Source organism: Marmota marmota, unplaced genomic scaffold (genome assembly GCF_001458135.2).
Source record: "Marmota marmota marmota unplaced genomic scaffold, marMar, whole genome shotgun sequence".
In the NCBI taxonomy this organism is placed as follows: Eukaryota; Metazoa; Chordata; class Mammalia; order Rodentia; family Sciuridae; genus Marmota; species Marmota marmota.
Window position 1 is genome coordinate 997,596 of NW_025999899.1, and position 24,477 is coordinate 1,022,072.

General features: G+C 44.7%; 1 protein-coding gene across 3 annotated transcripts in view; it reads right to left on the bottom strand.

The window, feature by feature from the left end:
• Nlrp1 (NLR family pyrin domain containing 1) overlaps positions 1–24,477 on the bottom strand; it is a 42,555-nt gene that overhangs the window by 3,961 nt on the left and 14,117 nt on the right. For 2 of the 3 annotated variants that reach the window (XM_048798378.1, XM_015506000.2), the window contains exons 7-15: positions 19,822–19,992; positions 16,947–17,117; positions 14,750–14,839; positions 12,004–12,098; positions 11,095–11,257; positions 9,507–9,730; positions 3,913–4,178; positions 3,289–3,414; positions 1,801–1,942 (exon numbers count right to left, since the gene is read on the bottom strand). In XM_048798378.1, coding sequence (XP_048654335.1) covers positions 1,801–1,942; positions 3,289–3,414; positions 3,913–4,178; positions 9,507–9,730; positions 11,095–11,257; positions 12,004–12,098; positions 14,750–14,839; positions 16,947–17,117; positions 19,822–19,992 — 1,448 coding nt within the window. The remainder of the gene's footprint in view (positions 1–1,800; positions 1,943–3,288; positions 3,415–3,912; positions 4,179–9,506; positions 9,731–11,094; positions 11,258–12,003; positions 12,099–14,749; positions 14,840–16,946; positions 17,118–19,821; positions 19,993–24,477) is intronic. The other variant, XM_048798377.1, reaches the window with a different exon arrangement.

The following is a 24,477-nucleotide window of genomic DNA, read 5'->3' on the forward strand; positions in this document are numbered from 1 at the left end:
ATTATGGGATTTTGGTTTTGGGGGACGTTGGTGCTGGGCTAAGAAACTATAAGTTTTCTTTACTCCTGAAAGTTCATTATTTGATTTTCTCTTGTGTATTTTGAAAATACTGACTGATCTTGGTCTATATAATGTTGGTGCAAGGTTGGCAAAAGTGGTTTAATCCATCAATGGCAGAACCGTCTAGTGCTTTCTCTCTCTCATTTCATATCCAAGCTATCATGAGGAACTCTGTCAAAAGCCCAATGGATGTCAAAATCTACTGTTTCAAAAGCAGTGTGGAGCCCAGTGTGGTGGCATATGACTGCAATCCCAGTGACTCCTGAGGCTGAGACAGGAGAGTTGCAAGTAGGAGGCTAGCTTCAGCAGTGTAGCCAGATCCTAACCAACTTAGCAAGACCCTGTCTCAAAATAAAAAATAAAAAAGGACTGGGAATGTGGCTTAGTAGTATATCGCCTCTGGGTTCAATCCCAGTATCAAAATCAAACAAACAAACATAGAAATAAATACCCCCCCCCCCAGTGTGGAGATACAACAGTATACTGGAGAGAAAATGGGGCTTAACTAATCTCCAGGATATATAAATAACTCAAAAAAAAAAATCCCTCCAAAACAACCAATCAATAAATGAGCTAAGGAGCTAAAAAGACATTTCTCAGAAGAAGATATACAATTGATCAATAAATATACGAAAAAATGTTTAACATCTTTAGTAATTAGAGAAATAAAAATCAAAACTACTCTAAGATTTCATTTCACACCAAACAGAATGGCAGTTATCAAGAATACAAACAACAGTAAGTGTTGGTGAGGATGCGGGGGGAAAAGGTACACTCATACATTGCTGATGGGACTGCAAATTGTTGCAACCAATATGGAAAGCATTATGGAGATTCCTTGGAAAAGAGAAGTTATGTAACAGATGATATAACTGGAATTTAAGTTATGTAACAGATGATATAACTGGAATTTAAGTCCTTTGGGTATAAACCAAGGAGTGAGATAGCTGGTTTGATCCAGCTATCTCACTCCTTGGTTTATACCCAAAGGACTTAAAAATCAGCATACTATAGTAACGCAGCCACATCAATGTTTATAGCAGCTCAATTCACAATAACTAAACTGTGGAACCAACCTAGATGCCCTTCAGTAGATGAATGGGTTAAGAAACTATGGTGTATATACACAATGAAATATTAGTCAGCATTGAAAGAGAATAAAATTATGGCATTTTGCAGGTAAATGGATGGAGTTGAAGAATATCATGCTAAGCGAAGAAAGCCAATCCCAAAAAACCAAAGGCCAATTGTTCTCTCTGATAAGTGGAAGCTGATACATAATAGGGGAGAGGCATGAAAAACATGGAGGAACTTTAGATAGGGCAAAGGGGAGGGAGAGAAGGGGAGGTGGCATGGGAGCAGTAAAGATGGTGGATTTAGATGGACATCATTACCCTAGATATATGTATCACTGCACATATGGTGTGATGCTACATTGTGTACAACCAGAGAAATGAAAAGCTGTGCTGCAATTGCATACAATGAATCAAAATGCATTCTGCTGTCATATATACCTAATTAGAATAAATAAATAAATTAATTAAAAAAAAAAGAAAATGGGTGCTTAAAGTTATATGGACTTGAGTTTAAATTCCAGTTATATCATCTGTTACATAACTTGAAAAAGCCACAAAATTTCTCTGGGCTATTCTCCTTAATGAATTATGAACTCCCCTTCCCCCCCCCCCACTGATCTTCTTTCCCCCACTTCTGAGCTGTCTAGACTTGTCCTGGTTTTACCTGGTTTCAGCAGGGCCTTCCATACTACAGTTCCACCTTTCTTGTTTTTGATTTGCAGCTTGATCCCTGACCCCAAGTGGCCAATGTAGAACTCAGAGAAAAGCTGAGGTTCTCTGGGGCTCCGATAGCAGAGCTCCAATTCCTGAGGAGACAAAGAGTTGCCATGTGAGAAGTCACTATTCATCCTGCAAGTAAGGTCTTTCCTTACCTGATACCTTCCTGGCCCGGCCCAACCCCATTAAGGATACTGATTATCTCTTTTACTGCATTCTCTGTGGGGAATCACTCTGAATGACCCACACCTTCCTTCCTGAAGCAAGAGGCTCTGATGGATCACTACATTTCATAGTGACTTGGGCATTGTCCCGGTTCAGGAAGTTGAGGGCGTATCTTCAGATGTGGGCATGTCACCCATGAGGTTGACTTACACTCATCTATTCCTTTGTAATATTACCCCTTTGCCCTGTTTGGGATAGAATGTTCCATGAAACGCCCTTTGTGTGTCCCCTTCTCTTGCTTTGTCCTCCCTCCCTTCCTTCCTTCCTTCCTTCCTTCCTTCCTTCCTTCCTTCCTTCCTTCCTTCCTTCCTTCCTTCCTTCCTTCTTTCCTTCCTTCCTTCTTTCCCTCCCTCCCTCCCTCCCTCCTTCCTTTCTTCCTTCCTTTCTTCCTTCAGTACTGGGGATTAAACCCAGGGGCACTCTATCAATGATCTACATCCCCAGCCCTTTTTAAAAACCATTTTATTGTGAACTTGCAATCCTCCTGGATTATAAGCATGTACCACTATGCCTGGATATAATTGCTTTCTTTAGATTGCCCTCCTAGAGATAAGATTTATTGAGATGCTCAATCATAGAATTCTCCTGCTTCCTGATAATATCCAATCTAAAGTAAATCTGTTTCCTTAGAAATTTCCTCAAATTATTCAACTGAGGCCCAGATGCTATGTTAATTTCTTTCTTTCTTTTCTTTTTCTTTTTAAGTTGTCAATGGACCTTTTATTTTATTTATTTATATGTGGTGCTGAGGATTGAACCCAGTGCCTCACACATGCCAGGCAAGCGCTCTACCACTGAGCCACAACCCCAGCCCATATGGTAGCTTCTTTTCAACATTCTTTTATTGAAATGCCCTATGATTTCCCATGGTGTGTATTCTCCTGCTGCAGTTAAGTAATAAACCCAGAGTGTTTGATTACAGGTGTGTTCCTGGTGCATTTTGGCCGGAAGGCATTGATACCCTGTAGTCCAAATACTTCCCAGTGCCCTCAGGTTGAACCCCATCATCCTCCCCATCCTAAATGTGATCCTTCCTCCCTTAATTTCCTTTCTTTCAATCTTTGAAGCATTCTTACTCACCCTGAATCCCACTTGTTTTCTGCCCAATCTCAATTTACCTAGTCCCTGGGAGAGCCCTGAGACCTGCCCCCATACACTCTCCTAAACATGACTTCTGACTCACTGAGGGGCAAACATCCGGATTGCTCACCTTGGGGATGATTTCCAGCTTCCTTGAAGCAGACACAGTATAGCGGGATCCCAGGTAAAGGGGGGTCACTGGGGGTGGCTTATGTATTCGCACAAATTGGAACTTCTTTTCTTCATCATCTATGGCCTGAGGGATATACAGAAAATTGGGTAAGGGAGATCTGCCCTACAGAATCTGGTCTGAATATGGTGAGAATGGTGTATGGGTATGTCAGTGGGTTTGTGTTGGGGACCACACCACCTCTGCCTCCCTCTTCTGCAGAGTACTGTCACGTAGATAGCCCCAAGCTTGGCCTCTGCTATGTTCAGGGTAGAAAAGAGGTCATTGTGAGAGAAGAAGGGAGAATAGAGAAAGGAGACAATTTGGCTATCCTTTTGACTCTTAGAAACAGGTTGCAAAAGGTTATCTAGAGGTGAGTAGTGGAGCAGTGAACCCAGTTTGGGGGGACTTGAGTGTCAGAAGACTAGTCCACCCTGAGCAGAGGGTAAGATTATTCCCCATTAAGGTTCCTTCAAGAGTCCCATCCTTATTCCCAGTTGAGGATCCCTCTAGGTGTCTCTCTGGCTGCATCTCATGGTCAATGTCAGCCCACCCTGGCCCTATCTTTTTGGTTCTTAGCCTCACCTTCTGAATGGAGCAGTCACTAGGGATCAGGTAGAGGTGGAAGGAGGTGATCTCCTTGGGATGGAGTTGATGGTACAGCAGTGTGGTGGAGGTGATGGGGATGAAGCACAGGGCGGTGGGGATCATTCTCAGCAAGATTCCCATCGGGGAGAAGCTGGGGTCCTCCAGGACTGCATAGTGTGGCTCCACCCTGCTTGGCTTCTCCAGGAGCATCCCTTCCTCTTTAAAGTGGGCCACATGGAACAGGGAGATGTCCACATGCCCCTCTGTCAAAGAACGGATTTGAGAGGTGTGGATTCAGTGTCCTCACAAGGTCAGGCTTGGCTGAGGTAGAAGGATATCGGGGTTTTGGCTCAGAGATCATCCTCGGGAAAACCTAAAGCTGTGGTCTGAATGTTTGGGTCCTCCAAAATTCACACGTTTAGATCCTAACCCCCAAGGTGATGGCACCAGAAGTATTTGGGAGGTGAGGAGGTTATGAAAGTAGAACCTTCATGAATAGAATTAGTGCCCTTGTAAAAGAGACCCCAGGGATCCCTCTATCCTGGGAAGACACAACTAGAAGATGCTATTCAATGAAGAAGAGGGCCCTTGCTAGTCACTGAATCTAAGTGCACCTTGATCTTGAACTTCTTAGCCTCCAGATCTGTGAGAAACAAATTTATTTTTTATACACTATTGAGTGAATAATATTTTACTAGAGCAGCCCAAATGGACCAAGGCACCCAGAAAAGGGAAGAGGGAGCATGTCTGGGCAGTGGGGGAAGGTGGCTTCAGTGGCCATGGGCAATACTGTATCTAGGGTGAGAGTACCACAGGAACCCCAACGGCTGAGCTTCTAAACTCAGACACGGGTCCAGCTCCTGGCCCTGGAGATGGAACGGATACTGAAACTGTGGTTTCCTGTGCTAGTGTGGATTCTGTAACTGAATGTTGAGTGTTTTTGTTGTTGTTGATGATGATGATGATGATGATGATGATGATGATGATGACCTAGAACCACTCCTAACAGCCTATGACTCAGAAGACAACAGGCATTTCAAATAAGATGGAAGTGATCTGTTCCATACAAACAGCTGTTTGCCATTTAATTCCTGGCTTGAGTTTAACCTGTAATGAATTAACCCACAACTTAAGTGTATATTTCAAAGAAGAAATTTACATAATACATCACTCTTCTGTTGAGTGATGCTGGCAGGTTTGACTCTAGGCAGGTAGAGAGTAAGAAGGAGGATGTGGTGGTGGGAAAATGGAGTGACCAAGGGCAGCCTACCTTGTTTATCTGTTTAGCTACCATTCAGACTATTATTTTGGGGCCGGGTGCAGAAGTGCATGCCTGTAATCCCAGGGGCTCAGAAGGCAGAGACAAAGGATTATGAGTTTAAAGCCAGCCTCAGAAATGGCGAGGTGCTAAGCAATTGAGACTCTGTCTCTAAATAAAATACAAAATAGGGCTGGGGATGTGGATCAGTGGTTGAGGGTCCCTGAGTTCAATCCCTGGTTACCTCTCCCCCCAAACACACACATGCACACACACAAAACCAACACAAAAAAATCCCTACTATTTTAGGAAGAACCCCTTTCTCTACTGTTGGGTGGGTATTGGCAGGAGATAAACTGAGACTCCCACCCCGGAAGCAGCTACTCCTTGGCAGCTATGACACAAGTATGTGACCAAGACTTAAAAGGGTGATCCTAATCAGGACCTAGAGTCTAGAGGGGTGAATTTCAGATGAAGAGATGGCTGGAAATAATTTTGGCAGTTGCAGTGGGGTCAAGAGTCCAATGGTCCCATGGCAGGAGGATCCCACAGGGACTGTGACTGCAGTAGATATTGCTTTATATTTTCTTGGCGTGACCTTGGCTGTGTCCTTGGTTTCTTACCATCATTGGTTCACTGACTTTTCCCACCTCTTAAACTTGTCGCATGACCTTTTGTTAAGAATATGGCTACTCAAGAATATTCTAATATATTCCTTTACTTCCTAAACAAATCAGAATTTGTTTCTTTGATTGTAATCTCTGACTAGTTTACCAAGTAGGGATGTTGAAGCCATAAGAGACAGCTCAAGCGATGAAGGCTGGGCATGGGAGAGACACTGGCTTAGAGATCAAGAGTTCGGGCTTCACCTCTATGTTGTCTAGCAACCACTGCAATGCAGGTGGCATCTGGGCAGCAAGCCATCCATCTAGCTGGACAAGGTCCTTAGTGAGGCATCAATCAGAACATTACCGAATGATATTAATTCTGGAAGGGGCCATGAGGACCATTACTTAAGACAAAGCACTTATTAATTGCATTTTTGGATGAAAAATAATGTCACAGTGGTGGACATCTTAAAAAATTCAAGAATTCACCTACGAATTTCACCAATCAAGCAACACAGCTATTATGATCATTGTTCCCTTTTCTGTTATAGCTGTTCCTTGCAGCAATACTTTTTCCACATATCCATCCTAGTCCAGGTAGCTTTTTCTCCTGCTTTTTCTCACACTGGTTTAAATTGTTGCAAGCATCAACAATTTAATCTTTTTTATAACCACAGCATGGGATCCCTGCCAGTGGATGCCTCTCTCTGTAATTCTCCATCTGCATCTGGTTGCAGTGTTGAGTTTGCTTCCAGGTTTTCACCATGATGAATAGTACTGCAGTGCACACATTTCTGCAGAGAGCTTTTCTATTTCCTTTGGGTAATTGACTTGGAATCAATCAGTACCAAAGGATGAGAAAAGGACATGAAAGCATATGGCCTTCCCCTGGTCTCCCAAATTGCTTTTCTAAGGGGTGGTACTGCTTGCTTGGCACTGTCATCGGTGACACTAGGTGAATGGGCTCACCTGGACCTCCACAGTACCAAAATGTCTGTAATCCTGGGAAGGAAGCCCTTTTCCCAAGGTCCCACAGCCAGCCACAGCCCTAGTGACAAATTCTGACATTCTGACCATAGTCTGTGGCACTTACAGATGCTCTAATTTTGACTGAATTCTGGAAGGTGCTCTGATTCTCCGGCTTACTTTCTTGCTACAGTATCCTGAGAAGTTTTCTGGAATGCAGAAGTTTCAGTGCTAAGATCAAGAAGGTCCTGGGCCATCTAAGATGATTTGGTCAATTCTCTTTAATACATATTTTGTCCCTCCCACAGACTGTAGCAGAATTTCCTTCTCCCAACTTCCTGACCAACAGTGTGTTCGTCTGATAGACTAGAGGGAGAAGATTGTGGTTTGAAGGGGAAGAAGCTTGAGGGATGACTGGGGTGAGTATCATTGGCAGGAAGACCAAGACCTTCAGCCTGGAGCTGCCTTTGGCTGGTCTCATTAGACATATTCAGAATAAGCCATCAGAGGTAAGAGTGTTTCTGTTGCAAGGCCTGGGGCCAAGGCCTTCTATTTACTTATGGATGCTCCATGGATGTAGTTGGGAACTGGGACACATAAACACTGCAGTGCTGGAGCTTGTGGTCCAACAAGGAAGATAGACAGCGAATAGATCACTGTCTAAGGATCACAAGTGCTCTGTCAGGTGAAGCACCATGTTACCCTCCTTTTCCCCAGCCTCATGCCCAGCAATTGTCTTGGTCACTGCTGCTCCCATTCTCTAGGTGGATCTTACTTCTGTGGGACCTGCCCTTGGGCCTGTGACCTGATGCCACCCTGGCCCTGTCCTTTGCTGAGAGTTGTCCACACCTTCCAGACTCAGGTGAGCTATTGACTTTTCTGCTCAAAGAGGGACAGTGGGATTCATACATGAAGACTGTCCATCAGAGCGGTTAAATGATAAGGATTGCCTGAACTTGACTCCTAGCAATGTAGCTCAGAGCAAACTACAAAACATCCCCATACGTCATCTGAAAAGTGCAACCAAGAACAGTCGACCTCCTATTGTGGTTATGAAGATTGAGTAAGTTTTTGTCTTAGGGTAGCAGGGACTTCCTTATTATCATGGAAATGCAGCTTGACCAACTATATCATCACTCGACTCTTGTGGTTCTTTCCTCAAACAACTTGGCTCAGTCCTCCTGGGAACCCTTGGGGTCTGGGAAGGAAAAAGTAGTAAGATCTTTTGAAGATGAATTTTGCTGAACCTGAGTAGATCTGGGGCTCTCTACTGCTGTACAATCAGAAGGTATTGGTCCCAGAGAGCCAATATGGGTCCCAGCAATCTAGTCTGGGTGAGCTCCTTGGATGGGTGGATAAAAGGAGTGAGTACAGTAAACATGAGGGACTTCACCTTGCCAGAGGGCAGGCCATGAGGAGAACAGGGGTCTGTGTGCCCTGTTTGTTTCATTTATTTATTTTGTTGGTACAAGGGATGGAACCCAGGGATGCTTTACCACTGAGGCGCATCCCTAGCACTTTTATTTTTTGAGACATGGCTTTGTTAAGTTGCTTAGGGTGGCTTTGAACTCGTAATCCTCCTGCCTCAACCTCCTGAGCTGCTGAGATTACAGGCATGCACCTCCGTAGTAATCTTATCTCTTGGAGCATGTTATATACAATTTTTCTCTGTTCTATTTCTGATAATTTCAGTAACTGAAGCATTTAAAGGGCTTATCTGGTACCTGGTGGTTCCTCTGGCTCTTACTTGTGGTGGTTGTTAATGATAGTGAGATTTTTTTTTACCATGAGGCTATAGTATTTGCCACTTTATTTGTAGGAAGTCTTTGGAGGTGACTGGGGACAGAAGACTTTATAACTACTGTCTTCTTTTAGGAAGTCCCTCTTCCATGACTCCAGCTCTCCAGTGGAACTGGGCAACTCTGTCTTCTCCCTGCCTACAGGGTTGTAATGGCTTACCATTGTTGATAGGCCCTGGCTACTAAATATTCCCTGTTAGTTCACTTTGCCTTACTTTGACATAATCGTGTCTTTAAAAATCTCCTTGAAAATCTCAACTGAGCATCTCACCTGTCTCTTGCTGGAACCCTGAGTGGTACAATCTCTGTCCACAAGCCCCTGCCCTAGGGCTGCATCCAGTAGGTGTTCGAGGACTAAAGAACACTTAACATTAATATGCTAGTTAATATTGTGATTTAGGGTTGATCATTTTTTATTTAGGGAAACTTTCAGGTAAGCTTAGGTAAAAATAATTATAGCTGGGGTTGTGGCTCAGTGGTAGAGTGCTCACCTAGCATGCATGAGGCACTGGGTTCGATCCTCAGCACCACATAAATGGGTAAAATAAAGATATTGTGTCCATCTAAAACTAAAAAATAAATATTAAAAAAATATTTATAGGGGCTGGGGTTGTGGCTCAGCGGTAGAGCACTAGCTTAGCACGTGTGAGGCCCTGGGTTTGATCCTCGGCACCATATAAAAATAAATAAAATAAAGGTATGTGTCCAACTACAACTGAAAAAAATTAAAAAAAATTCTTAAAAAAATAATTATAAGGCTGAGAGACATATACTTAAAAAAATATCTATCTATCTATCTATCTCCAGGCAAGAATGGAATGAGGGAAAACCTCAGTCTCTGCCTCTGTAACCTTACTCTCTGCCTTAGTAAGGAAGATACAAGCTCCTTTCTCATCATCCATTATTCTATATTCTCAGGCCCATTGTTACCACCCTCCTCCTTAATCTGCCCTCATTTACCTTGGAGGGCCACAAAGTGAGGCAGGTACACAGCGGCCACAGCTCCCTGTTCAGCTTTGATGTCAAACAGAGGCCCTGCCACCATCCAGCTCTGCGTTGGGATAGTGTTGCCCAGGAACTGGTCCCACACACAGAACTCAATCTCGATGGTCACCGCCCTTCTCACCACAAAGGTGAGACCCGTGTTGGACCAACAGTAGGAGCCAGCCATGGGGAAATGAACTCTAGGAAGAAGAGGGAGATGATACTAAATGACACAAACTCCTCAAACACCTACTGGAAGCAGCCCGGGGGCAGGGGCTTGTGGACAGAGCGGAGCAGCTATAACCTCAGACTGTAAATAGGAATAATAGGGATGTGAGTGATGAGTCATCTAATATACGTCAGCATAGAGGCCTGGGAGCCCTTAGCTATTTCTATTATCATGACAACCATGATGAAATGAGCAAGCGTTCTTATTATTAAAGGACCTATCCACCAGTAGTTAATAGCAATCTACATACTGATATTAACGATAACCCTTGGAGCTAAAAACAATGCTTTTTTAGAGATCTTAAGAGATTTTCTCTTGGTTTTCCAGGTGGCACATGGTCGGGTAGACAGATGCCACTTTCTGTGAATGCAAGTTGGGAGTGACACTATCTCCCATCAGCTGAGAGACATATACTTTGACAGTGTTTGGTGAGTGGTAATGTGTTATATAAGAGATCATGATTTTGATTATAGGCATTTATGACTCATGAGACTACAAATGCTTGGAGGGCAGGGTTACCATATTCATCTTAGGGTTCCCCCTTTCCAGTAGGTAATTATCACATAGTATAGCTATTAATACAATGGAAGCACATAGATTAAAGGAGAGTTAAGGGACATAACCAAATATAACGAGCAGATCTTGTTTGGATCACCGGCAAGCATGCATTTTAGATAACCGAGCCAATTAGAATACAGTCTGGGTGTTAGATGACATAAACTCATGTCAGCTTTGTTAGATGTCATAATGGCATGGTGGTTATAGAAGAAAAAGTATTTTTATTTTCTGGGTATGCCAAATGAAATACTTAAGGATAAAATAACCCAATGTCTTGAATTTAAAATATTGTAACAGGGGGCTGTGGTTGTAGCTCAGTGGTAGGTAGAGTGCTTGCCTAGCATGTGTGAGGCCCTGGGTTCGATTCTCAGCACCAGATATAAATAAATAAATAGAGGTCCATCAACAACTAATAAGATTGCTTTGCATGCCCAAGGCCCTGGGTTCAATCCCCAGCATCACCAAAAAAAAAAAAAAAGCAACCAATAAGAATATTAAAAAATAAAATATTGTAACAATAATGAAAAAGGATAAAAGAGAATAATTGAATTTGGCAAAATGGCGGCTGAAATTGGGCAATGGGATGTGGAAGTTCCTTGTACTATTTTTGTGTATGGTTGAAACTTTTCATAATAAAACATATTTTTTTCCCATAATAAAAAGCACAAAACCAGGATCTTAGTCCTGTCCCTTCCTGCTGATTTGGTAAGGGGAGAGTTCCCAGGGGGAATGGGGAAGAGAAGGCCAGCCTGAGACAGGCAGAGACCCCTCACTCACCGGTACAAGCTCTTCTCTTTGTCTACCATCTCAGTAGCCACAGGCCCTGTGGGGCCCCAGAAGTTATCTTCAGTCCCCAGAAGCTCCATGTGCAAGTCCTCATTAGAGGCATGAGAAGACAGATGGAAGGGTTCTACTTGTGCTACTTGTGGGGAGCTTTCCTCTGGAATAGGCAGGACAGTGGTCAGCTGTATGTTCTCTTGTCTGTTCTCCCCAGCCCCCTACAGCAGGCTTTCCTGGGGCTGTCCACTATCTGAGAATATCCCCCCACTGACCCTTGACCCAGCCTCTGTCCACCTCCCCTTTCCCACTGGATCAGATGTGTCACTCTGCTGGGCGCGGTGGGCACGCCTGTAATCCCAGCAGCTCGGGAGGCTGAGATAGGAGGATCACAAGTTCAAAACCAGCCTCAGCAACCATTAGGTGCTAAGCAACTCAGTGAGACCCTATCTCTAAATAAAATACAAAATTGGGCTGGGAATGTGGCTCAGTGGCTGAGTGCCCCCTAGGTTCAATCTTTGGTACCAAAACAACAACAACAGCAGCAACAACAACAAAAATCCCAGAGGTGTCACTGTTTTCAGCATGCCCTAGGTAGACAGATCAAAAGATGGATGGGCAGTGATGGAGAGGTGATTCTTTGAACTCAGGAGCCCAGAATGGGGGACAAGGCCCTGCTTCAGAGTCTGATGCATGCCATAGACATTGGAGAGGGGCAGCAGCAGCCCCCAAATCTGGGAGAGAGGGAAACAGAAATTCGTCCAGGTCTTGCAAGAATATCTTGCATGAGGCAGGACCCTTCTAGATGGGGAACCCCATCCTACTCCAGAGTTAGGGAGATGGAGATCATCCCATATCTTACAGGTACCCACTCCATCATGATGCTCCCAGTCCAGTCCCTTCAAATACCTGATTGTGGTCTCTGCCGCTTGAGTGAGGACATGTTCTCACCCATCTGTCCTTCATCCGGGTCCCCAATAGGGATCATCACACTTGGCTTCCTGCTAGAGATGTTCATTCTCCCTCAGATCTTGGGGAAAGCTAGGGTTGTCTATATGACATCCCCACTTGAAATTCAACTTATCTAAATTCAAATCCAGTCCCATACTGCTTCTATAGTCCCTGTCTCAGTGAATGGTCTCCATCCACACATGCATCCATGCTAGAACTGGGGCATCATCCTGACTCCTTCCTCCCTGCTGTGGTTTGATGTGTCCCCAAAAGATCATGCATAAGAAAGTTAATCCCCTATGCAATGGTATTGGGAGGTGGGAGCTTTTTAAGCATGATGAGGTTAGGAGGGCAGTGCTCTCATCAGTAGGTTGATGTCATCATCACAGGGGGTGGATTTGTTGAGGCCGAAGTGGGTTTGTTATAAAAGCAAGTTCAGCCTCATTTTTTCTCTCTCACATGTAGTCTCTGGCCCTTCTGCCTTCTGCCATGGATGATGCAGAGAGAAGGGCCTTTCCAGATGCAAGTTTCTCCACCTTGGACTTCCCAGCCTTGAGAACTGTAAGAAACAATCTCTGTTCTTTATAGAGCACCAAGTCTCAGATATCCTGTTATGGCAGCACAAAAGAAAGTAAGACATTTGCCCACAGCAGACCACCTTGATAATACCTCCCAGTAGCTCTCCTTTCTGTTCTCCATTCTCTGCCTCCAGCACCTCTATTCTAGTCCCAGGACCTTGCATCTGTGGCCTGAACCACTACAGCATCCCACCAAAGGTTTCCCTGCTTTTGCTCTGGATCTCTCTCCAGTGCATTTTCTGCACAGTAGCTGATACTAAAATATGCATCTAACATATCATTTTACTGTGAAAGTCCTGTAATGTCTCTTTATTGCTTCTAGGGGAGGGGGCGGGGGAACGAGAAGTTCCTAAAATGGTCCAAAGGGCCTTGCTATGGCCCTTGTCTCTCTCCAACCCCATCTGGGCCATTTTCTCCCTACTCACTGATCTCTAGACAGGTGGCTCTCAAACTCTGTGTGCTTAAAAATGGAACGGAGCGTTTGTTCAAACAGATTCCATTGAGGGAAACTGGCTCCACCCCAGAGATTCCAATTCAGTAGGTCTGGAGAGGGGCCTGAGAATTTGCGTTTTTGAGAAGTTCCTCTGTGATGGGGAGGCTGATGCTGCTGGTCTGTGGACAACACTTTGAGTGGCACTGTCCATATACCTGGCCTCCTGCTACTCCTCAAAGGAGCCAAGCTATATTCTGCTTCAGAGCCTCTGTCTGGAATCCTCCCCCTTCTCAGTTCAGCTGACCTTGCCCCATCTTTCAGAACTTCCCTCAGCTCCTTGGACAAGATCAAACAGGTTGGTGCTCACACCAACCCCAGGTGCAATTACACAGGCTTGTGGCAGGACTTGTACCTGTCTCTCTATTGGACTTGAGATAGAATCGAAGACATAAGAGATAGAGAAGAGTCAAAAGAAAGCAAAAGGGGACTGTCACTTTAATCTGAAAGCCTTGTGCTAAAGTTCCTCACACTTTCACATCCTAGGCCAGGATCCCTCACAGGCCTGTTACTTCCCAAACCATTTTTTTTTTTCCCTGAGGCCTGTCACTCCCAAATTTCTGAGAAGTCTCCAAATCTTTATTCACAATCTTAGTGTTACTGGAAATTCACTCAGGAAAATGTGCCATGTACTTTTAGAACAGATGGAGCAAAGGGAGATGTGATATTTTAAGTAACCTGTAACATAGGGAACGTTCCAAACATTATCTATTGATCAGATAATGCAGACAATGTCAAAGATCCTGAGAACAGCCAGACCACCATAAAAAATGTCATCTCCCCATACCTTCCCAAGTCCAACCTTTACAAAGTTTGCTTTTTTTTTTTTTTTTTAAAGAACACAAGATCCCCAAAGTGCTTTCTCACTTAAGATAGCCCACATTCTGTCTTGAATATGTACTCCTTGCTTTTGTGAACAAATCTCTTCTTGTGCCTGTCTGACACATTGAAATTCTTTTTTTCTGATGTATGTCAAGGACCTCATTATTCTGAGTTGAGGTCCAGGACTTCCTGTCCAGGACCTCCCTCACCCCTTCCAGTGACAGACTGAGCTCCTGGGGGTTGGACTGTGTCTTGTTTACTTTTGTGTCCTCAGATCCCCAAATAGTGCCTCATGTTCTTCTGATGAATGGATGACTCTGTGGCTTAAGCCTAGGAGCCCTTTTCTTTCCATTAATGGTGAGGCACACAGCCTCCAGGAACTTGAGGACAGAAGGATTTCATAGTCAGGTGCTGAAATGTGCAAACTAAGAGAACATGGGGGCTACAGTGCATTCCCTGGGGTGGAGGATGGACTCTCTTGCTCTGAGGTGCTCACTCAAGTCCAGGGGATGGGTACAGTGTGGGTGGGTGGTGGGGTGGTGGTGGGGAGGGGGTGGGGGTGGTGATGGTGGTGGTGATAGGGGAGATGTGATGGTGGTCTTCCCTCCAAAGGTTTCTCAGTGTCTTTGTCTTTGTCTCCCCCTTATGGTCATTGTTTTCACTGTTCCAAATCTCCAGTCCCGGTGGCCATTCCTTATCTGTTTGTCTTTCCCACCACCCCAAGACCCTTTGTCCACCTCTTAGTTCTGGACCAGCGACAAGGGCTCAGCCCTGGGCCTGGGTGGGTCAGAGGGAGACCTGGTCCACCCCTTACCATCTGCTGGAGATGAGCAGCCTGGGTATCTCTTCTTCCAGGGCCTTCAGCTCTTCCCTCACCTGGTCACTCAAAGGGATGTAGTCCAGCCTGCAAGCACAGGGGCGGGGTCTGGTTCTCCTGGGATTCTCCCTGTGATCCTAAGTTCCTCAAGGACCCAGCTCCTGGGTTCCACCACCTGCTAAAGGAATCTGCCACAGGTTCCCTGGAAATCAGGCTCTGAGTTGGAGGTAGAGTGAGGAGGTTTATTAGGGAGTGTTCTTGGGCCAACACCAGGACAAGGGGAGGGAGGGCAGCAGAACTGGGCAGGGGTGTAAACTGCTGTGATACAGTCTAAATGGCAGCCTTGGCTAGCTCACGGGGGTTTCTGAAGCCAGGATGAAATGATACTTTGGAACTGGGATGAGGGACTGGGAGTTTACACCCCAACATGGGTCAGTCATTGGATGCAGGCTATCCCAGGAAGGGGATGTCCTTGGGTGAGGTGGCGCTCATTGGCACAGGACATCCCTGTGGCCAGCTGCCATCGCATCTCCAGTGGTGGAGGGATACGTCTTCATTCCTGAAGAGACTCTGGGCTACATTTCACAGTGTCCACCACAGAATGGCTATTCAGAGTGACCACCTAGGGCTTAGGTCTGGGGTTTCCTTCCCAGAGGCTGGAAGGACAGAGTCCTGGCGTTTCCGTTGTATTTGAAGTAGTTACTCTCTTCTCTGGGCCCCTGTGTCCTCAATCTACAACCTGGGATTGGTCACTCCTGCTTTGCTCATGGTGAGGCAGGGTGAAAAGAGCCTACATCTGCAAAAGCTGTGCATTGTCACCGTTACTGCTGTTGAACTGTTCTTTGGGGGAAGAAGATGGAGCTCTTGAAGTGAAGCTTGTCCCCGTTTACCACACCCTGGGCTCCAAGAGGGAGGATGCAGAAGCCATCTCAGAATTTCAGGGAGCAAGATCTGAATCCAGATCTACCCACAGCATCAGCTCTGGAGAGACTTCTGAAAGAGCTCTGTGGGGAACCAAGGCACTAGCACCCAGAGTAGAGTTCCCCTGGTTGTAAATGGCCAGTTTTAACCACGGGAGAACCTGAATGTAAGTTCTTCATTCCCATTATCTTGCCCAACTACTCCTTTAGGTTTGGGAGTCAAGGCAGAAGGCCTGGCTGAAGAAAGCCTGAAGGTACAGGCTTTCTGGACCCCTCCTGAGAGCCAGATAGAACCAGATGGCTCTAAACCGTAGTTCTCTGAGCACATGGCCCTGGCGGGGAGCTGTAGAGAACTGTTCTGCTAGAAATGGTCTAGGGGCTGTGTTCAGTGAGGTAGAAGAAAGAGGAAATGGTGGAAAGTGTGGTGGTGGCTGCTTGGAGAAGGGCAGGTATCTCCACGGCTACAGGATGGGGACTTTGCTGGCTTGCATGACCTTATAGGGCTGGGACTCACTTCATTTCAGCTACGTAGGGCCTGCCTGGCCCTCCCTCCAGGGCTCAAGTCCCCTTTTGTTCCAGAGCCTTTCCTCATACTGTGCCTTTGCTCTTTTTTGGCCCAGTCAACTCCTATTTCTCCTTCAGGTCTCAGAGAAGCCCTCCCTGGCCCTTCAATCCAACTCCACCCTCTCCCAGCATTGCACTCTCTTAATACTCCATACTTGTACCTCATAGCACTCAACAGAGCTTGTAAATACACATTGGTGTCTTGACAGGTGGTCAATGACACTCTCTTTCCCATTGGAGTGTACGCTTTGGGAGGGCAGGGCCCATTTCTGTTTGCTCATTATTGTATCCCTAGGGCCTGGGCAGTGCCTGACACATGGGAAGCCTGCCAGGCATTGGTGTATGAGTAAATAATGGATGAAGTACTACCCTGGAATGAGGTGAACATGGGAGAGACCCTTAGAACATGCAGTCTCCCCAATAATTATCATGTGATCATGCTCAATTCTCTTCCTGGTACCATCTTTGTTTTTATATGCAGTTCATTATAACCCAAAAGGTGGGCATGATATTTCCATTACATAGATGAAGAAACCAAGTTTTAGGCGAGATAAATGACTTATCCAACTCACACAGTATGAGTGGCACAGATGACAAGGTGCCCAGGCCACCTGGGCTATGCATTTATCCATTTTCCTTCCCTTGTCCCATCTCTCAGCACCCCACCTCTACCCCTGTCCCTGACCAGAAAGGACCCACAGGGCTCTTACCACAGGAGTGTGAGTTGGCAGGCTGGATGCTTGAGCCCCTTGTAGAGCAGCCTCACTCCATGGTCGCCCAGGTTATTCTGTTGCAGGTCTAGCTCCAACAGTCTGGGGCTGATGCTGAGTGCAGAGGCTAGGTCCTGGCAGCAGCTGGAAGTGAGGCCACAACTGACCAGTCTGCCGGAGAGACGCACACGGACCACTGGTCATTGTCCTGAGGACTCATTCCTTTGGGTAACTGGGGTCTGGTCTCTTTTTCTAATTATTGTGGCCCTTTGGTGTTCCCAAGTGATGTTAAAGGAACATAAAGACCTTCCTGACTTGTGGTAATCTGGGAGGTTTTAATTTTCCTTTCAGGAAAACTAATCATTAAATTATTAAATTTAATTTGCAACCCAGGAGCCATTCAGGATGCAGGCCACCTCCCTTTTATGCTCCTGTGGGAGTCACATGAAATCTGCCCATGCACTGTATCCACCTTGTATGAACAATTTACTCAATGTCCCATTGGTGTGTCTGGGTTTAGTTGTTAACCACATTGGCTTGGCCAAATACTCAGTCAGTGGACACAGGATGCTCTGGTGGGTTTCAATATTAAGGGGATCCACAGTCTAGGAGAAAAACTACTGAGTTTCTAATATATGAACAGAAGTTGAGGGGGATATGATAGGTTCTACTGGAATCGAGGGCCTTTCCTATATTCTCCAGTACATATGGGTAAATATTGGGTACATATGCTGGCCCAAGCCAGGGCCAGGTCTGACATGCTGCATGCTGCTCTGAGCAGTGCTAAGCTCTAATGCCTTGTCTTATCTGTTGGATAACTCTGTATCTCTTATAGTCGAGCTGCAGGTCAAATGGAATGGACATAGGGATCCATTGGTCTGCTGCTTCTGGGCTTGAAGAAGGGCTCATATTCCATGATGTCCGGGAAAACCTGATTCTTACTGTTCATGGCCATCTTCTCCATAGGGAGAGGATGGGATGGCTCATCTGGGAGAAGCAAGGATGGAGTGGAAGGATGGTTTTACTCTGTTTTTCCAGATAAAGCCCCCTTTCCCCTTTGTAGAAGTGGGGTAGCTATAGACATTCACTGAGAAGGGGCTGGTGGTAGGTGCTTGGGATTGAGGCTTATGTGTCCTATTTAGTTTTGGTAAACAATACCTATCCCCAGCTATTTGATACCAGGGATTGAACCCAGGGGTGCCTAATTGCTGAGCCACATTCCCAGACCTTTTTCATTTTTTATTTAGAGACAAGGTCTCACTATGTTGATTAGGGTCTTGCTAAGTTGTTGAGGCTGGTTTTGAACTTGTGATCCTCATGATTCAGCCTCCTGAGTCACTGGGATTACAGGTGTGTGCCACTGTGCCCAGCTTCAACAATGTTCCCCTTAATTAGTACATCCTTTTTAGAAGGCAAAATTAGCATTACATATAGTCTTTACCCAGAAATTCTCAGAGTTTAGTCTACAGATAATACACTGTGTCTCAGGATACATAGAGGAGGATATTAATCGCAGCTCTGTTTATGGTGATAAAGATTAGCGATAACCCAGATGCCTAAGGAAGTGATTAAAAAACTAATGGTGAATTCGGGTAGTGAAATTCTGTGCTGCCATTAAAAAGAATGAAGCAACTATATGTATTGATGTGGGACCATCTCTAAGATCTGCTTTTAATGATGAGTCAAGGTTCAGAAGAGCATTTGGGACCTTTTCTACAGGAAGAGGCTGTGCATGTGCAATATGTATACATAGGCTTTCTTTAGGTAATTGCTGTCTAGAGCTCCTCTGCTCTTGGTGTCTGAGTTCAACTTCTGCTGCCCTCAGCTTCCACAACTTGATCTGCTCTGCTCACAGCAGAACACTCAGGACTTATTTGCAAACCAACCTGGTAGCATGTCACTTAGTCCTTAAAGGGTCTTGGTGAAGAGGGGGCACTTGGAAAGTGGACTACCAGGCTTTGATGTCAGACCCGGATTCAAAACCCAGTGCTACTGCTTCCCACTTATGCAGCCTTATAAAAGTAATTTAACCTTTGACCCATTTTGTCTTTTGTAGATGTAGTAAGGATAAAATATTACCCTAGCCTTCTAGGGATGGGTGATCCCTGGTGTTAGAAGGAGACCCGAGTGGCTCCCCTTTCCATCCTCCCATCCCCTCTACCTCTTTGCTCAGGATTATTGAGTAGCAGAACAGGCAACAGCACCGTGAAGCAGAAGATTTGACCTTAGGAAGGTCAAATGCACGTAGGACTGAAGATGTGAACAAACATCTCTTGAGGCTCAGGCAGAAGCCAAAAGGAGACCTGATGGCAACTGTGAGACCTGAGTGCATGTGTGTGTGTGATTTTGTGCATCAGGGGGCAAGGGGCTCCAGAGAGACTAGGGAGACATGAGCAATCCACTTTTGTGCTATTACCATCATCCTCTGTAGTAGATTGTGAACTGGCCACATAAATTCTCTCCTGGTGCCCACCTTGCACCTGTGCCCCATGGTAGTGTCCTTCCATCAAGAACTAGAGTCTATTTTTTCCTCCCCTAGAATCTGGGCTTGGATATCAGGAGATCTTCTTTTACCAATGGGACAATAGCAAAGGTGACTAAGATAGGTGTTTGAGAAGGGCTTGTACACTGGGACTTGGCTTCTCTTGTTGCATGTGGAGCCCTGAGGTCACCCCCCACCCCATCTCAGCCCAGGTGTGGGTGAGCATCCTCCTGAGCCTCCACAGAACATTGAGTTTCTGCAAGCTCCTCCGTATCCCACGAAGCAGGTCCCCCCTTTCTCTGCCATTTTCTTAATCTGCCACATGGTCAGCTTCTTTCTCCACTGTCCATGTCCACCCTCACCAGGCAGTATCTCTCAAAGAGGAACACTTACCGCAATCGCTGTAGCTTGCAATACCTCTGACTCAAACTCTGGAAAAGGTGCTGGGCTCCAGCATCTGTTAGCAAGTTGAAGTTCAGCTCCAGCTCAGTCAGGGTCTGGCTGGTGCTCAGCCCTATGGCAAGGTCTTTGCAGCTTTCAGCGGTGAGGCCACAGCTGGCCAACCTGTAGGAGACACACACACATCCATGACCTCAAGTTTATCATCTTGTGGTTCAATGTATACCCACAAACAACCATGGAGCACCTATTGGGGCCACACTTGTGGTCCAGGTGGAGGTTTATAAGACCTCTTATCTCAGGTCCCCAGAAATGCACATGCTACGGTAGGGATAGACTTAGAAACAAATAGCAATAGGTCAGTTTTTGATCAAAACTCTACAGTGCTTTACCACATTACTCAGAGTAAAATTCAAGGTTCTTATCCTGGTCACCAGGATCCATCCTGATGATCTGGATCTTTGTCATCTCTGTCCCCATCTCTTTTAGCTCCATTGTTACTAAACTTCTCCCTGTTTCTTAAATACACCAGAGCCTTTGCACCTGCTCCTTCTTCTGCCTGGAGCAATCTGGAACAAACCAGTACCTCATGATTCATTCCTTTACAAACTTCAGGTCTTTGCTCAATGGTAAGTCACCTTGATGAAGTCTTGCTCACTGCTCTGCCTATTCAAGATTATACATGCACCCCCAGATTCCCCACAACTTTATTCTGCTTTGCTTTTTCTACAGCCCTTATCACATACAATGCATTTTACTTGCTATTTGACTTTTTTTGTGTTCCTTCCTCTTCATAATATAAAATCCATGTGTTTTGTCCATTTTTGTTATTAGCCACACTCCCACCCCTGGGTTAGTGCATTTCTTAAGGCTGTAGATGAATGCACAGAATAGCATCAAAAAAGGGGTAAGTCAAGGTCACTGAAGGCAGAGGAATGAGTGATTGAGAAAAGAAGGAGGATGAAGGTGTGCCTGGAATGGGTGGCTCCCTAAGGTGAGGGTGGTTGTGGGGGGAACTCCTGGATGGCAAGGTGGATGTGAAATCACAGTACATTTGTTGTTTAATCTCGTTGGCATACAGATTAAGTTTGAGGATACCAAGATAGTGGTAGGTCTCAATGTTTGGACTTTATTCAGTGGGCATTGATGAGCCTATGAAAGTTCTTGAGGACAGTTGTGATTTTTGTATTACTTTGGAAAGATCCCTGACAGTAAGTGGAGGGTGATAGGTGGGGCAATGCAAGAAGCAGGTGGTATAGTGGGAGAATGAACACCTGGGTCAGAGTCATGGCTGTGGGGAGATGTTTCTGGGAGACTAGATGACACTCAGTTACTCTTTAGATTTTGGGACCAGGGTTGGATATGGAGTTGGAGCTACTGCCACTTACTGAGAAAGCAGATGAGAGAGGAGACAGGGTCAGCTTCTCAGGTCCACAACTAAGTGTACTTGTCACATAGTGCCAAGTGCTTAGGAGGGCCCATGATTGGGGTTTAATTCTTGGTGGCTGCCATCTTGGATTTTTAAATATGCTTATCTTTGAATTTATGTTTTGGAAGCAAAGCTTGATGGAATAACAGAATCTTGGCTTATATATGCTCTTATCTCAAGTCAGTTCTCTCCTTCCCTGAGCTAGAAGAGTTCTTGGCTTCCTACTTCCTTGCCTCCTGGTGTCACAGGGTATCAGCTAGCCTTTTCCTCAACCCAGTGACCACTGTTGTCCGCTGTCTCCAGTGTGGGACTGGATCAGGAATGGGGAGGATAAGGGTGGTGCACTTAGAACCATGGCTCATTTGGTAATTTGGTGAGAACAAGACTCACCCACTAATGATCTGGATACCGCATGCATCCTGGCAATACCCTGGTGGTGGTGGTGGGGTTCTCCCATCTGCTGTGGATTGGGTAGTAGAACCATGGGCACATACATGCTTTCTGGCTTGAGTTTTGCGCCCACTCTGGGACAAGGTGCATGGGTCTGGTGACTGCTGGGAGGGGAAACCTGGCATTTGGTGGGCTGTGTGCACATAAGTTGTGGGTGGGATCTCAAGGAGCCACTTTTGTGGTCCTCTTCATCTGCAGGGATTCTCCTTCTTCAAATCTCAACCTCTCCCCAGACCACCAAGGACATCAGGCCTCAGGCTTCATTGAAGAGGCTGAGGTTATCTGGCTAAGGGTGAAAGAGTGAACTGTATAAGGGCTCTGGAGCCAGAGAGACATTGGTTTAGGTCTCACTTTGTCAGTCACCAGTAGAAGACTATGGGCAGGTTTTATTCTCTTTGAGTTTCACTTACTTACCTATAACATGGATTTGCTAACTCTACTGTGCAAGGTGGTTGTAAAGATCTGAGAAGATAGTGTGTGCTGTGTGTTTAGGACAGTGCCTGGCAGTGTTTAAAGGATGCTGCTGTGGGACCTGAAACCCTCAGTGTCCCTCAACCTCTCTTCCTCAGCTGCCATGTTTCCACACAATCTGTCTCTGTCCCTTTGTTCCAGAGAAGCCCAAGGCTCCTCCTTCAGGTGTCTTTGATCCTATGTCCTTCTGCTCTCCTTCTGGCTTTGCTCTTTCTAGATCTCTGAGTTCTCCATCCTCTTCTCTTACAACTCCTCCTATGTTTATGTAATATGCTCTTATGTAATGCACTTTACATGAAAGTGCATTAAAGAAAAATCTCAGAATTCTTGATTCTAGCCCATTCAATGTATTTCAAGAAACATCCAAAAGTGACATAAATGACATAATCCTATATTTAGAAGAACCAAAAAAGGCTGTGTGCAGTGGCACACACCTGTAATTTCAGTGGCTCAGGAAGCTGAGGCAGGAGGATCATGAGTTCAAAGCTAGCCTCAGCAACTTAGTGAGTCCTTAAGCAACTCAGCGAGACCCTTTTTCTAATGAAAATATAAAAAGGGCTGGGGTTGTGACTCAATGGTTAAACACCTCTGGGTTCAATCCCTCGTTCCAAAAAGCAAACAAAAACCCTCAAAAAATTCCACCAGAAGACTTGTAGAGTTGATAAACAAATTTAGCAAAGCAGCAGATACAAGATCAACATACATAAATACATTGCTTTCCTGAACTGCGATAATGAATCAGCTGAAAAAGAAATTAGGAAAACTATATCCCATTCCCAATAATCTTAGAAAATACCTGGGAATAAATCTAACCAAGAAGGTCAAAGACCTCTATAATTAAAACTACAGAATATGAAGAAAGAAGCTGAAGAGTACCTTAGAATATGAAAAGAACTCCCATGTTCTTCTTGGATGGGCAGAATTAATATTATCAAAATTGTCATATTAAAAGACTAATACTTTTGTCAACAAAAGCATTATCAGATTCAATGCAAATCCTATTAAAATACCAATGACATTCTTTACAAAACTAGAAAAAAAATTCATCTGGAAGAATAGCTAAAGCAATTCGACCCAGAATAGCTAAAGCAATTCTGAGCAAGGATAGTGATGCTGGAGGCATCACAATATTTAACCTCAAATTATACCAGAGAGCTATAGTAACCAAGACAGCATGGTATTGGTGCCAAAAAAGACATGAAGACCAACGGAACAGAGTAGAAAACACACAGAGAGAAATCCATATACATATAGTCATCTGACACTCGACAAAGGTGTGGAAAACATATGTTGGAGAAAAGATAGCCTTTTAACAAATGATGCTGGGAAAACTGGATATCCATATGTAGAAGACTGAAACTTGATCCCTATCTCTCATGCTTCACAAAAGTCAACTCAAAGTGAATCAAAGGCCGAGGAATTAGACAAGAAACTGCAACTGGTAGAAAAAAAATGTAGGCTTAACACTCCAACATATTGGCACAGACATTGACTTCCATAACATAACTTCTAAAGTGCAAGAAAGAAAACCAAGAATCAAGTGGGATGGCATCAAATTAACCAGCTTCTGCATAGCAGAGGAAACAAGAGTGTGCAGAGAGAACCTCCAAGAATGGGAGAAGATCTTTGCTACCTGCTCCTTAGCTAGGGGATTAATATCCAGAATATATGAAGAACTCAAAAACCTTTATACCAAACAACAACACCAACCACAACAACCACCATAAAAACCCCCATCAAATCATCCAATTAATAAATGGGCTAAAGAACTAAATAGATAACTTTTTAAAAGAAGAAACACAAATGGCCAACAAATATATGAAAAAATGTACAACATCTCTAGAAATCAGGGAAATGCAAATAAAAAGTGCATTGATATTTCATCTCACTCCAGTCAGAATGGCAATTATCAAGAATACAGATAATAATAAATGTTGGCTAAGATGTATGTGTGGGGGGAAGGTACACTTATGTATTGTTGGTTGGACTGAGTATTAATATAAATACTCTGGAAAGCAGTATAGATTTCTCAAAAAAAAAAAAAAACAAACTGCAAATGAAACCACAATATGACTCAGCTATCCCATCCCTTAGTATATATCCAAGAGATCTAAAGTCAGCATATTATAGGGATGTAGCCACATCAGTGTTTACGACAGTGCAATTCATAATAGTCAAGCTATGGAGCCTAGGTGCCCATCAAGAGATGAATGGATAAAGAAAATATGGTACATATACATAATGGAAAAACGAGCCATAAAGAAGAACGAAATTATGTCATTTGCTGGTGAATGGATGGA